The 15,364-nt window shown below is 28.0% G+C and overlaps 1 protein-coding gene across 1 annotated transcript; it reads left to right on the top strand.

The window, feature by feature from the left end:
- On the top strand, nucleotides 1,973–14,380 carry LOC105173366 (beta-glucosidase 12-like). The gene is made up of 13 exons (XM_011095078.2): nucleotides 1,973–2,141; nucleotides 2,280–2,349; nucleotides 5,238–5,296; nucleotides 6,530–6,605; nucleotides 7,017–7,094; nucleotides 7,178–7,265; nucleotides 7,384–7,642; nucleotides 10,500–10,615; nucleotides 11,298–11,512; nucleotides 12,575–12,606; nucleotides 12,698–12,800; nucleotides 13,453–13,555; nucleotides 14,051–14,380. Exons 1-13 carry the CDS (start codon nucleotides 1,986–1,988, stop codon nucleotides 14,220–14,222), a joined length of 1,527 nt encoding a protein of 508 aa, XP_011093380.1. The 5' UTR covers nucleotides 1,973–1,985; the 3' UTR covers nucleotides 14,223–14,380.

The raw sequence follows: 15,364 nt of genomic DNA, 5'->3' as shown, positions 1-15,364 counted from the left end.
AACTATTTAAGTTAACCAATATTTAATCCAAATTTAAGTTAACAAGTAAATACTATTAAAACTATTAAAAGTAGGGAGAAAAGGACTTGCAAGCCCCATTGGTTATCAAACAAGAAAAGAAAAAGGACTCTCAAGTCCCCCACATCACACACACACTATATGAGGTACGTACATGCCCACGATAATGTAGACATTGCGTCTCATAATTCTATTTTTTTCACTAAAATTTTTTTTAAAAAAAATAGGATGTTGCATTGCTCAAATACAACTACTCTACAAATTTCATATATAAAATTAAAGTATATTTGAGCAAATTCTAATAAAATTTGTTATAATTATAAATATTTTCTCACTATTTAAAAAATTATAAATATTTTCTCACTATTTAAAAAATTATAAATATTTACTGATTTTAACGATCATCTACAATTGGCTTACTAGAAAAAATATGATTTTTCGCTAGGGTTGGTTACTGTAATCAAAACAAGAATACTATAATAAATACAAATTAATCATGACTTCGCAACGGTCATTAGTCCTTGTTTCTGCAAGTGCGGTCAAAACCATGGCAAATGTTTTGGCTATGATAAAACCCATGACGAATATTGATTAATCGTGGTAAAATTTTAAATTTTTGCTTTGATTTTGTCTAAACGTAGTTAATAGTATTGATTTATTATAACTTTTAAACTGTAATCATTTATAGTGTAGCAAAAATTTAATTTTTTGGTAGTGGCCCAATCCATTAGTGGGGTAATTTTTTTATAATATTTTAAATTTTTTCATCCACCTCGCCTAATTTTTTATAATTTATTTTTTTTATTTTTAAAAGAAAATATTAAAATATAGCAAGCGATAAGTTGATAATTTCAAACATCCATCCGAGAATGATATAATTTTATCAAATATTGAGAGGGGTATTTATAATTTTTCAAACAACAAGATAGTATTGGTAATTATGTCAAATCTCAGAGAAGCTTGTAGTAATTCTATTTAGTGAATAATTTACTAAATCATACAAACAATTTGAATAAAATAAGGAAATCATATATATTAATTACAGCATTGAATTAATATAAGTTAATGTGAGTATTAATATTATTGAAATATAAAAAGAGTATAATCGTAATTAAAAAGATGAAATTTAAAAACAATATAAGACGAAATCAATTCGTGTGACATAATACTATTTTTGAATTAGGATTTGTTTCTTGTAAAAATTTTATGACTCGTGGATTTGTAAAATATAGAAAAATAAATAAATAAATTGTTGTGTCCAATTGGTGGTGGACACGCCACAAGCTCTTTTCCCGCCATCTCATTGTCATTGTCGTGCATGTCTATATCACGTAGTACTTATGTATTTATTTATATTTATAATGTAAATTCAACATTAAAACTGATTTTCAGAAGACGCTAACATTTCTGATACATATATCCGTATCATGTATTAATGTATGTTATATCCGCAAAAATGCAAACAACCATATTGTGATATCACAAAAATGAGCAAATTACCCCTTATGAAAAAATAAATAGCGATTTGTCTCCTAATATTTTTTAAAATGAAGTAATTTACGTCCTTGTATAAGGAGGTAAATTGCTTCATGTTAAAAGTACAGGGGCGTAAATTACAATATTTTTTTTCATAAGAGGTGTAATATGCTTATTTTCAATATCAAGGGGGATAAATTGCTATTCACCCATTTTATATCTAAATAAATATTCAACATTGCAAAAAGTGGTTTTTGAATTTTGCTACACCTAGGCGTTAGCATTCATTTGTTTTCTCGATAAAGGTAAATTTTCATAAAACAAGAAGTACACGAGTACAGTACAATCATAAGTCATTGTGGGCTTCACCCTCAGGATTCATTTGCCAACAACTAATACAGTAATCCTATCCAAATCCCCCACGCCTATTTAATGGTTCATTTTGACTGGAAAAAAGATCGAAAACAAAGGAGGCGGAAGGGGAAAAAGCCATGAGAGTTAGACTAAGCTCTATCATTTTAGAAGTTGTGCTATTCTGGATTTGCTCGTCGTTTGCAGGCATAGGGCTCGGCTTAAGCTATGACCGTTTCGATCGCAGAGCATTCCCACTTGATTTTTTATTTGGAACTTCATCAGCTGCTTATCAAGTATACATTATTTTCTACACTATTTTGCAACTTACATTTCTTTTAAATCTAGAGAAATATTTGTTTTCTTCTCATTCATGCATATTTTTTATTTATATATATATATATGACCATTTTGATATGGTTAATTATGACTAGTACGAGGGTGCCGCATTTGAAGATGGGAAAGGACCAAGCATATGGGACACTTACACACACAAATTTCCAGGTAATTCTTTTTATTTTTGCAAGTTTTGTTTTGTGTAAGAAAGGATACAGTATATATATACTAAGCTTCTTTCGGGTCGATAAAAGGAAGGGTAAATTGCATAATATCCTCAGCGTTTTTGGTGAATTTTCTTGTATTAATTTTATAGGCAAAAATCTCTTATGTTTTATAAAATAGAATAAAAAATTCCTTCTGGTTAGAAATAAATGGAGAGTATCTAATGCTCACCTATGGTGCGAGTGTGCTTCAGTTTTTGGCCTTTTGGGGATTACTTTACGTGTATAATAGCATTTTGCTCCTTTCTTTCACATTTAAATATATTTTAAATTGATTTATTTGTATTATTATTTTATTTAAATATATTTTATTATATATTGGATTAATTTAAATTATTTATTGAGTTCAAATATATTACAATAAATTATATTTTAAATTACTTAAGATTTTGACCGTTTATTTTTTACAATTGAAGATCAATGATTGTTATAAGAAGGGTATAATGGGCAATTAAGCAAAAATATTAATGCCTTTAAAGTTACCTAACAAAAGGGAGTATGCAATATTTTAGAAAAATACAAGGGATTTTAAACAAAAATTTATTTATTATTAAATAATAAAGTCCTCTTTTTTGAATGATCACCTTATAGTAAAAATATTAAATAAATTTTAGTTGAATAAATAGGTGTACGAATTTTTAAAATTGAGTTGAATAATAGTCACAAATTAGACAGTTTATGTCAAATAATTATTAAAATTTAGTTATACATCTAAATTTTCCAGATAATTATTAAAATTTATTTATTAAAAATGGACTGTCTGGTGCCAGTATAATTTGAGTATTTTTCGTAAGTAAATATAAAATTCTAAAAATAAACAGATATACTCTAATTATTCAAAAACAAATTGACACATATAATAAATTTAGGGAGTGTTTGTAAAAACTGCTATTTTCTAGGAAAAGTTAGAAGTGGTAGCAGAATCAAAAGTGGATAGTATTTGAGAAAAAAAATACTTTTGAAACAAACTTAATCGATTAAAGACTATTTTGTTCCATTTATTAAAAAGATACTATTGTTACTTATATTTCGACTTGTTGTTTGTCAACAATAATTATTTTTTTATAAAAAATAATAAGTTTTATTTCGACTTGTATTTTAATAATATTAATAGAAAAAGTGATTGTTTAATTTAATAATGCTCCCACTATGTAATATAATTGTTGACTCATACACAATAAAAAAATTATTTCATTAATAATCATAGCCATTTAATTTATATTTTCTTAATGATATAGGAATAATATAATTAGATAATATAGAAAATAAAATATAAATATTCTAAAATATTTAATATATGAAAGTGAAAATTTTATTATTGTTAAATTAATCAAATTATTTAAAATTTGCAATATCAACTTTGAATATGCAATTTTAAAAATACAATAAAAAAGATAAAATAAAATTAAAATTATTGTAATGAGGGTAAAATAGTAAAATAGAAGTTGAATTTTTTTACAATAACGCCAAAGTAGCTAGTTATAGCATTTGTGCGAGCTTTGAAAAAACAATTCTCAACTTTTGATTTAAAAAAAACACTTTTAGCATTTGAAATCTCAGCTTCTACTCTCAGAACTTCTATAAAAAGCACTTTTGAGCTAAAAGCTAGAACTACCTTATGGGATGTTTTTAACTGCTTTGGTTTTCTATAAATAAATTCAACTTTCTTTTGTGTTACTTTACCTTCAGTATAATAATCTTATTTCGATTTTACCCTTTTATTTTATTCTTAAAATTGCTCATCTAAAGTTGATATTAGAATTTTTAAATAATTTGAATAATTTATCACTAACAAAATTTATAATTTTACATATTATTTAAAAAAATTATATTTTATTTTCTATATTATTGGATATATTCCTATTTATATCATAGAAAAAATATAAATTAAACTGCTATGATTAACTAAGAAATATATTTTTTTGGCAATCATGCAATGTTATTTATAGTGCATGAATTAATAATTATATCACATAGGAAAATATTATTCAATTAAACATTCATTTTTTCATTAGTATTCAATATTTTAATAATGTAAAATAAATATTTGTAAAATTAAATATGGGATATAACAATTGTAACAAAATTTATTATTTTTTGAGAAAAAAATTATCAAAAGACAAGTGCAAATATTAAAGAAATATACTACCAAATTAAACTTTTATCCGTTTTTCACTTTTTTTATGGATACTATCCACTTTTGATTCTATTACCACTTTCAATTTTTTCTACTAAAATCAGTTCTTTAAAAGTAGAATTTTCGACAAACACTCCCTTATAACTTTTGGTTTAAAAGTATTTTTCTTATTAGTTTGAGAACAGAAATTAATATTTCAAACATATTAAAATTATTTTTTAAAGTAAGAAGTTGAAAAGCATTTTTTCAAATCTCGTACAAACACTCCCCATAGTCAGATGCATGCCTAATTTTTAGAAATATCTTTCAAGATTTTTATAAATGTAATTATGGTCGCAGTATTTTTAAATTTAACATATATAATGGCAATGTTTATAAAATGTTTCATATCAAAATATGGAATTTTCACTACCAAAATATATTCTGGACTCTTAATTTTATTTATTTAATCATACTTTCTTTACTTAATTTTTTTTATTGAATAAAATGACAGCCAAACATGCCCTTATATAAATAAGATTCTGTCTAATTTTTCCTCCAAAATTGGGTTGATCGTTAAACTCAGGCGGATGAAAATTAAAAACTCTGAGTACCAAATCTAATGACTTGCAAACCTAGGATACTAAAATTCAAAAAAAAAAAAAGTTCACTTTAAATACGAAAAATAAAATTATTCCCAACTGATACATTTACAGGTAAAATATCGGATAGGAGCAATGGTGACGTGGCAGATAACTTCTATAATCTATATAAGGTAATTTAGTTTTGAATTTTGAATAATTTTAATTTTTGTAAAACATTATCATGATCATAATATCTATCGTTGTTCATTTTCAATTTTTTTTTAAAATGATTAAAGTTGATTTTTCTCGTTAGTTTAGTGTCTAAACTAATGGAAGGATCTTTTCTGCCAAATAATTAGGACTAACTTTAATTATTTTAATAAAATTTAAAAATCAAAATTGATGTGGTCGGAACATGGGATATCAAAAATGATTTGGTGATTAATTTAAGGAACTAAAAATGAATTTCTCTATAATTCGGCTATTTTTCACCCGAAATTGTGCCTTCCACCTTTTTTACGTATGGTAAATTATGGGCAGTTAATTTTTTCCCATTATTATTGGTTTGCTCCCTTTTTTCCCCCTCCAGATAGGTGTCTTCATTAGTTTAAATAGTCAATTAACAGTTATGATTAATTATAATTATTTTAAAAAAAATTGGTTAGCAAAATTAATAAAGTCGGAATATCGGATACCAAAAACAATTTAGTGAATACCTTAGAGGACGAAAATAAAGTTATCCCTTAAAATTTATAGGCAAAATTGTACATTTCGTCTCATAGGATAGGAAGACTCAACACGTTTAGTTCTCTATTTTACGATAGTTTCAAAATGGTCCAAAACTAGAAAAACTTAACGTATTTAGAGACCTCTCCTTTACAGGATTTTTAAACTGGTCCCAAAATTCAAAAAACTCAATATGTTTAATCCCATGTCTAAACTTTTTTGAAAAAATAGACGGCAACGACACGTGCAATGCCCGTGTCCGTTAGCTAGCCTGCTCACGCAACTGATGAACATGCACATTTCACGTGTCCTTGCCATATCTTGTTTTACAAAAACTTAGACATGAGACTAAATGTGCCGAGTTTCTCTAATTTTGATACCATTTTTTAAAGATTTCATAAAGCAGATGACTAAATGTATCGAGTTTTCCTAAATTTGGAACCATTTTAAAAGTTCCATAAAAGGAGAACTAAAGTGTTGAACCCCTATCCTATCGCACTCAAATTGTCAGTTTACATGTTGTGTAGTTAATTGGAATCCGATTATGTGGAACTTAGCCTAAAACTTCGTCTACTATAAATAGTTTGGATCTAAGTAAAAGTCAATTTTTGTCATTCTAAAGCTCGCTATGGAAAATGTAAAAGCAGAAAAATGCCTGGATTTAGTAACTAATTGTTGGTGAAAGTTGAAATTGGCAGGAGGATGTGAAACTGATGAAGTATATAGGACTGAATTCTTTCAGAATGTCCATTTCTTGGCCACGGATATTACCTCGTAAGGCTACTTACATTATTACATTATTATTTAAAAAAAAAATACAAGCAACCCCTTGTGATATCGCAAATGAGCAAATTACCCCCTTATGATAAAATAAATAGCGATTTACCTCCTTGTATTTTTTAAAATACAACAATTTACCTCCAAATGATTTTTAAAATGAAGCAATTTACCTTCCTATATAAGGAGATAAATTGCTTCATTTTAAAAAGTACGGGGGAGTAAATTGTTATAGTTTTTTAGTATGCTCATTTTTAATATCACGGGGAGGTAAATTGCTATTCACCCTTTAAAAAATGATATCATTTCGTTCAGTATCAAATAAATTTATATAATAGCCCATATATACCCACTGTTAATTTATTCTATCAGGACTATAGTATTTTTGGATAATTAATACTTTCCCAGGTGGAAAGCTAAGTGGAGGAGTGAACAAGAAAGGAATTGCTTTTTACAACAATGTGTTCAACGAACTCCTTGCAAATGGTGAGCAAATTACGTATCTTACTCTCTTAATTATGTAATTAAATTTATTTTTTGTTTTTGCTATAATTTAAGTGTTTTTATAGGTATAACCCCATTTGTGACTTTGTTTCATTGGGACCTTCCCCAAACACTTGAGGATGAGTATAAAGGCTTTCTAAGTCCTCACATCATGTAAGTCAGTTTAATTATACAATTTTATATTTAAGTGACGCACGAACCCACGTGAATAAATTAAGATATAAAATAATTTTTTTTAAAAAAAATTAAGTCTTACATGTTATATTGACAGTGATGATTTTAGAGATTTTGCGGAGCTTTGTTTCAAGAAATTCGGTGATCGTATTAAGCATTGGATCACAATCAATGAGCCGTTCTCATTTGCCAGTGGTGGCTATGATGGAAGCTTCATTGGGAACCTGGCGCCAGGGAGGTGCTCCGCTAGGGACAGATGTTCTCACGGGAACTCATCAACCGAGCCTTATATTGTTGCTCATCATTTGCTCCTTTCCCATGCAGCAACTGTCAAACTATATAAGGAAAAATATCAGGTTCGTTGTAATTTTTCATATCATTCATATAATCATTACGGGTAAAATCACTTTTGCTCTTCTAACTATGCCACTTATTTGCAGTTAGATTCTATTAAAAACTAACGGTAGTTGGATTCGGAGGGAAGTTATGGGTGTTTGGCGCAAAAAAAGGACCCATTTTGACAATATTTCTAGAAAAAGAAATGTCTTATAGTTTTCATCAAAAAATAGACCCATTTTAATGAAATGTTAACGACAAAGACCACGTTGATGAAACTTTCAAATGTTGGACTAAATATGACGACTGCAAAACTTGAAGCGACTAAATGCGAAAAAGTAATATAGTTGGAGGACCAAAAGTGATATTTACTTTAACAATTAATCATGTTCATGAACAACTCTAATAAAGGAATCGAGTTAAGCTAAGTGGGGTCTTACCCTATTGAGACTCATGCCGAAAGAACCCATTCTATTTATTAATACCCATACCCTATCCAACCTCCTCAAGACCGAATGGGTTTCTAGATCCAGTGCACTATTGTTTTGGACTCGATTTTTTGGAATTGGGTCGGGACTAGACCTTATATTTTTTTTTCTTAGTTTTGTTGATAGTATTTGATATTTTTACTTAAAATAGGCTAATTGAAAAACGCTTAATAAGTTCAAATTAAAGCAAAAACAATAAAGTACATTAGATACATATTGAACACAAATTTACTTAGATAAAAAATCACGAAAGTGAATATAAAATAGATTTGCTATATATATCAAAATAAATTAATATAAAAATAGAAAGTTGCGTTTTGAACTAACAATAATTTACCATATCATTTACTATATATATTAGATTTATAAATATATTTTTAATATTTCTATTTATTTTTTATTTTTATGCATATTATATCAATAAATTCACAATTATAAAGACCCAATTCACATATAACTCCTTTTTTTAAGAATTTTTTTAAAAAATATTCTAATAAAAATATTAAATATACATATTTAAAAAAAATAGAATGTAATATTATAACTAGACCTTTAAGCTTCAATTTTGTCACTTCAATAAAATATTATTGCCTGTCAAGTTGTTAAGAAATATATCTAAGCATAATTAATATATTTATATAACTTCTCTATATATATATATATATATATATATATATATATATTTATAGATTTTGGTGCCCTTGTCCAACCCATTAACAGCCTTAAAGCTAAGGGAATCACTTTAGTAGTATTTAGTTGATTTGTTGACAATTAAAACAAGTAATAAATGGAGGTGTAAATTTTTCATGACATCTTTAGCATAATTAATCCTCACATTTTCTATAATCATAATTTATCCTCTTTATAATTTTGATCCTATTATTTTATAACTCAACAAATTTAATCCAATAAATCCAAAAAAATTGTAAGTTACGTCCCATTATCCATTTCTGTTAAATTGTTAATAGAGCACGTGCAATGCAAGTGCAGTGCTCCTTCTGTTATCAATTTAACGGAAATGGATAACGAGACATACATTGCAACTTATTTTGATTTGTGGGACTAAATATGTTAAGTAGTAAAATAATGGGACCAAAATCGCGAGACGGTAAGTTACGGGATGTAAATTGCAATTTTTTCGCCATTTGCCATTTTTCATTTGCCATTTGCCATTTGCCATTTTTCATTTGCCATTTGCCATTTGCTTTCTCTTATCTCTTAAACGCTTCTTTGTTTTAATTAACAAATAAGATCGATACGAACATCTATTCTAATCAACAAATAGAAATTTAATGGATTCTAAGGGAATGAACTCGTTAGATTGGTGTTAAAATTACAGGTGTATTTATAATTTTTAAATAATAAAATGATATTTATAAATAAAAAATTTTAAGAGATGTGATTGTATTTTTACCCTTTTTAATGGGCTAAAACAATTAACACCCTATTTAATTAAAACAAGTAATTTTTTTTATGGGTTAAACCAACTAATTCATTACAATTACTATAAAAAATAACAGTATAAAAATATGCACACAAGAATAATGCTTTGTTGAAGCCAAAATTTTATTTAGAGAGGAAAGAATAGAGAAGGAGAAAATATTTTGGTAAGAATTATGCGGACATGTACATTATTCTTCTGAGACATTAATAAATTCTATAATTTGAAACCTGGTAAGGAGGACACGGGCGACAATTAGCATGTGAAATTGGACCCATCGGACATGAGCCATGTAAACATTTTTATACAAGTTCATAACCCCATTTTTCATTTTTCATTTTCCATCTGTCGGAAAAATTGTAATTTATATCCCATAACTGATCCATTTGTGATTTTGGTCCCATTGTTTTATGACTCAACAGATTTAGTCCCACAAGTAAAAAAATTGTAATTTACATCGCATTATCGATTTTCGTTAAATTATCAACGAAAGGAGCACCACAAGTGCGTTAACGTGCTCATTCCATTAACAATTTAACGAAATTGGATAACGGGGGATAAATTGTAATTTTTTTGACTTGTGGGAATAAATTCATTGAGTCGTAAAATAATAGAATCAAAATAAAAACAAAGGTAAGTTATGAGACGTAAATTGTAATTTTTCCTCACATTGCTTTGTTATTTACATCTTTTGTTTAAACATAATAATTACATCATTAAGTTTTCTTTAATAACTATCACATTCTATATATATACACACAACGAAATTATAAATTATAACTCATAATTCACACAAAGTAATGTAAAAATCCACGCATATAGTAGGATATAAACTCATAATCTCATTATTGCAATAATTTACGTTTTCCATATTGGATGAGCTGTCCATTATTGCTTATATTTCGAATTGAGCTCTTGAACTGCTTAAAGATTTTTGTCATGTTACAGCCGATTCAAAAGGGGGAAATAGGCATATCGCTGGTAGCTCATTGGATGGAACCGTATTCAAGCAACAAGCTGGACGTTGAAGCTGCAGAGCGAGCTCTTGATTTTATGTATGGATGGTGAGCAATTAAGTACATCAATTGTTATAAAAGTATATAATGGTAAACATTAGTTTCAGCTGTCGGAGATTCATGAAACCGTTACCAATAATTTTAGTTTGCTATCAAATGATGGGTAAATTACATTTTTTTTTGTCCCATAATTGGACCTGTTTCCAATTTTGGTTCCACACTCAGGTTAATTCGCAAATTAAGTCCCACATGTAGTTTTTTTTTTAATCCAGTTTGAGGACCATTGAGGGATTTCTACCCAATTGATAATGACAGCTGCTCTTTTCGTTAGTCAATACAATCAAAATAAGGGTAAATTATATTTTTGGTCCCATAAGTGGACCTGTTTCCAATTTTGGTCCCACACGTAAATGTGCGAATTGGCCTGGTGTGGGACCAAAACTGAAAACATGTCCACTTATGGTACCAAAATTGGAAACAGGTCAACTTATGAGACCAAAAATGTATTTTACCCTTATTTTGATTGTATTGACTAACGGAGAGAGCAGCTACCGTTTTCAATTGGACGCAAGTCCCTCAATGGTCCTCAAATTGAAAAAAGAAACCACATACGGGACTCAATGTGCGAATTGATTTGAGTATGGGACCAAAATTAAAAACAAATCTACTTATGGGACAAAAAATGTAATCTACCAAATCAAATAATCTTTCGCTTTTGCAACCTTTTCAGGTTCCTCCATCCTTTGGTTTATGGAGATTATCCAAGAACCATGCAATCGCTTGTGGGAAATCGATTGCCAAAATTCACCAAGGAGCAAGGAGCAATGGTCAAAAAATCCTTCGACTTTTTGGGATTGAACTATTACACTGGAAATTATGCAGCTCACATTCTCTCTCGTAGTGCAAATATTAGCAGCACAACGGATAGTATGGTCCGTCTCTCAAGTAAGTGTTTTAGGGATGACAATACATCAGGCATGCACTGTCCAAATTTCCCAAAATCCAATGCTCTCTACCGAGCATGATTCTCATAGAGCCATATAAGCCGATGCATGTCTGAATCATGTTAAACCAGATTAGTAGTTAAAAGATACAATTAATTACAAATAGACCTCTTTGAAAATGTGAGATTGCATTTTTCTCTAAAAAAGTTTAAATTATATTTACAACTCCTCTGAAAATTCACAATTTACATCTGATTTCCTTCTGCTAGAGCTTATATGAAAAATGCTGAAATCAGCAAAAACACATATATATTTTTTATTTTACCCCTCATTCAATGTTTATTTTATACTTATAAGGGGGTAATGTAGTCTATATAAAGTCAGAAAGGTGAATTGTAATAAAATAGCAATAGATGAATAAGAAAACTAGTCATCCTTCGATTTTTATACTTCTTATATATTGAGTGGGGTTAATATTACTGTTACACATATTTCATCAAAGTATCTTGTTTAAGTCTTCATCTAGTGCTTCAAGAAATATATACAACAATGGTGTTCACTTCACCCCATTTATAGGAAATAAAAAAAAATTCAAAAAGAAAAGATTGACTTTTCCACTCATAAACGGCTACTTTTGTCAGAGAATAATAGTTTATTATAATTACACCCTTCTGACTTTACATAATTATATTTACCCCTTTATAAGTATAAAAATATTACATGAGAATACTAAATGAGGGGCGAAAATAGAAATTTATAATTTTTTTTTTTTTGCTGACATCAATATTTTTCGTACAAACCCTAACAGAAGAGGGTCATGTGCAATCAGTGTATTTTTAGAGGAGGTATAAGTGGTCATATATATTAAAATTTATTTTAGAAAAAAAATATAATTTCATATTTTAATAGGGCCTAATAAGTATAATTAACCCTTGAAAAGTATAGACAAAATTTTAGAATACAATGTTTAAACATTGTATACAATAACATTCCATTTAGTGACCAAGCTTTGATTGATTAAATTATATAGTAACTTTATGTATTTCTCTTAATTATTTGGCAGCTGATATCAAAGGTGTACCCATTGGTGAACCTGTAAGTTGTCATCAAGAATTCTAAGTCTTTCCAGAATTATTTCGACTATACTAAATTTTGCAATATCTCAATTGATTTAATAATTTGTCAGACTGGGGTGAGCATCTTCTTTGTCTACCCGAAAGGACTTTATAAACTTCTACTTTACACCAAGAAGAAATACAAAAATCCAACTATTTACATCACAGAAACGGGTAAGTTACAACATACTTCTTTTTAGTAATATTTTACTAAAAGAATTTAGAAAAAATATAATCTTTTGATATATTAATTATTATGGACAAGTAAATAGTTACGAAAATATGTACTAATTAATCGAAGCCTCATACCAGCTATTAACGAGTGTTTTTATTGGTGATATCAAAACATTAGATATAGACCAAAGATATTTTCTTTAAAAGACCGCAGTGCTTAGGCGGCGGGTTTGACATGGATCCCTACCCATTTATTAAATCCAAAAAATCAAAGTCATTGTACAAGCTAAATGCTGCAAACAAGGAGTACATACTCTCTTTACAGCATCTATTTATACTAATTTGCTATCTCATACTTGTACACCTGGCCGACCAGACACGTCACGCAACATGGCTGCTTAACGGGTCGTGAAAGGCTCAGCCCTTGCACACTGAGCATAGTGAAAGACTATGGTGAATATTGATTAATCGTGATTAAAAAAATTAAGTTTTTACATAGATATTTTTTAAACTATCGTAAAAAAGTAATGATTTAAAACCATAGTCATTCATATTATAAATTAAGGAATAATTCATTTTGTGTCGTTTATATATATATGAAGAGAGTTATACGGATTGACGTCTGATTCAATTTTCTTTGAACTATTCTTAGGTATTGGTGACAGTAATAACGGTACCATGAAACATGCTATCGAAGACTTTCAGAGAATTAAATTCTACAATAGTCATCTTCGGGCTGTTCAAGAAGCAATTAAGTAAGTTTATTTTATTTTTTTTTATTTTTTAATGCTAATTTGCTGGGAAAGAAAACTCATACGACAAAACAAATTGTATGTCTGAAATTCGTTATTCATAATTTTCTTATGGTTAAATCCATTTTGACCCCCTGTGATATATTAAAATATCAAAAATCTCCTTATAAAATTTTTAATATAAAAAATCACCTTTATGTTACGAGTAAATAATCACACCGCTCTCTGGTACACAAATTCAGAGACCCCTGATATAATATCTAATTAATTATTTACACATGGTGGTTGTTTTTTGATCATGGGCAGTTTAATATTTTGGTTTGAATAACAGAAATGATGATCGATCCTCCTTTCTCTTTTACTGCAAAAATTATGTTATGCCTTTAATTATGTTAAGACAATCAACAGTATCGTATTACAATTTCAAAAATGAAAATTGTGGAATAGAAATGAATTGTGTAATAATACAATCTGCTAATGTAGTTTTGTTGTTGACAGGCAAGGTTTGAGTGTGAAGGGTTTATTTGCGTGGTCGTTTTTGGACACCTTTGAATGGGGATCCGGTTATACCCAACAATTTGGGATATGCTATGTCGATTTCAAGAATAAGCTGAAAAGAGTTCCCAAAAAGTCAGCTATTTGGTTCAAAAATTTCCTGAATGCCAAGTGAAAAAGGACACCTCTCCCTATGGATACTAGTACTTGTGTTAATTTTCATATGTAATAAGATTAGGGTTTGATGACCGTTGCTACATTTTAGTATATGTATGCCGACATTTATATCATTTACTTACTAAAGTTCGAAAAGGAAATAAAATACCCTCTTAAAAATAATGGGATATTGATCAAAACTTTTGAGACGAACATGTCTTCTCATTTATTCTTACTAGCAGTACATGCATACACGATGTGTAAGTAATTAAAAAATATTATAACAAAAATATTAATATACATGAATTAATATGTTTATATTATGTATTTTGATCAATTTTAATACACAACATCCAGTAAATTAAAATTAAAAGGAAAAAAGATCGAATATATGTACATATATGATTGAATAAATATGTAATTCGAGACATATAAATCTAAATATTTAGAAAAACAAAACATATTGTTACCAAAAATATACAATCTTTTCTTTTTGTGTGCATTGAAAGAAAAATTAAATATGTTAGGTATTATAATAACAAATTTGTTTGCTGTAATCTATTTTTTTTTTTTTATTTTGAAGGGAATATGCAAAGCATATTTTAGGATTACAAGAAATTTGGGAGTTCAAACAAGCCATCAGAATTAACTATCAGTTGATTTCACACTTGTTTCTTACGGACATTCACACGCTGCTTTAATTGGTAATGATGAACTTCATACTATAATTGTGTCAAAAAAGAAAAAAAATATTATGTAAATATAAATTCATTTCCAAAAAAAACGATTTGGTTTTTCAAAATTGATTTTGTACCATAATATCCTCTTATGCACTTTCTAGAAATAAGTTCAAACATATACATTATATTTGGTTTTGTTTTTAACTTGTTTTGGTGTGACTTGTGGAGATAGAGAGAGAAAAACAAAGATAAATAGGTGTAAGTTAGAGATACTGTATATGTTTGGATTTGTTTTTGGAGAAAATATAAAATAAGTATGTTATGTTTGACGTTGGTTAGTGGGAGACAAAAAGTATTATTCATTATCAAATCATGTCTCTTTTATATATATTTATATATATATATGTATGAATATATGTATATAATTTATTTAGTTGTGAGTGGATTAAAATAAATAGTATTTTCTAATTATATTTGTACG

The sequence above is a fragment of the Sesamum indicum genome, linkage group LG11 (genome assembly GCF_000512975.1).
Source record: "Sesamum indicum cultivar Zhongzhi No. 13 linkage group LG11, S_indicum_v1.0, whole genome shotgun sequence".
NCBI classification, from domain to species: domain Eukaryota; kingdom Viridiplantae; phylum Streptophyta; class Magnoliopsida; order Lamiales; family Pedaliaceae; genus Sesamum; species Sesamum indicum.
This window is presented reverse-complemented; position numbering and strand designations above follow the sequence as displayed.

Excerpts from the sequence above, each read along its gene's own strand:
- LOC105173366 (XM_011095078.2), top strand. The coding sequence starts at position 1,986 with ATGAGAGTTAGACTAAGCTCTATCATTTTAGAAGTTGTGCTATTCTGG. Across the intron at positions 2,142-2,279 it reads CTTCATCAGCTGCTTATCAA|TACGAGGGTGCCGCATTTGA; the intron begins GTATACATTATT and ends AATTATGACTAG. Across the intron at positions 7,095-7,177 it reads CAACGAACTCCTTGCAAATG|GTATAACCCCATTTGTGACT; the intron begins GTGAGCAAATTA and ends GTGTTTTTATAG.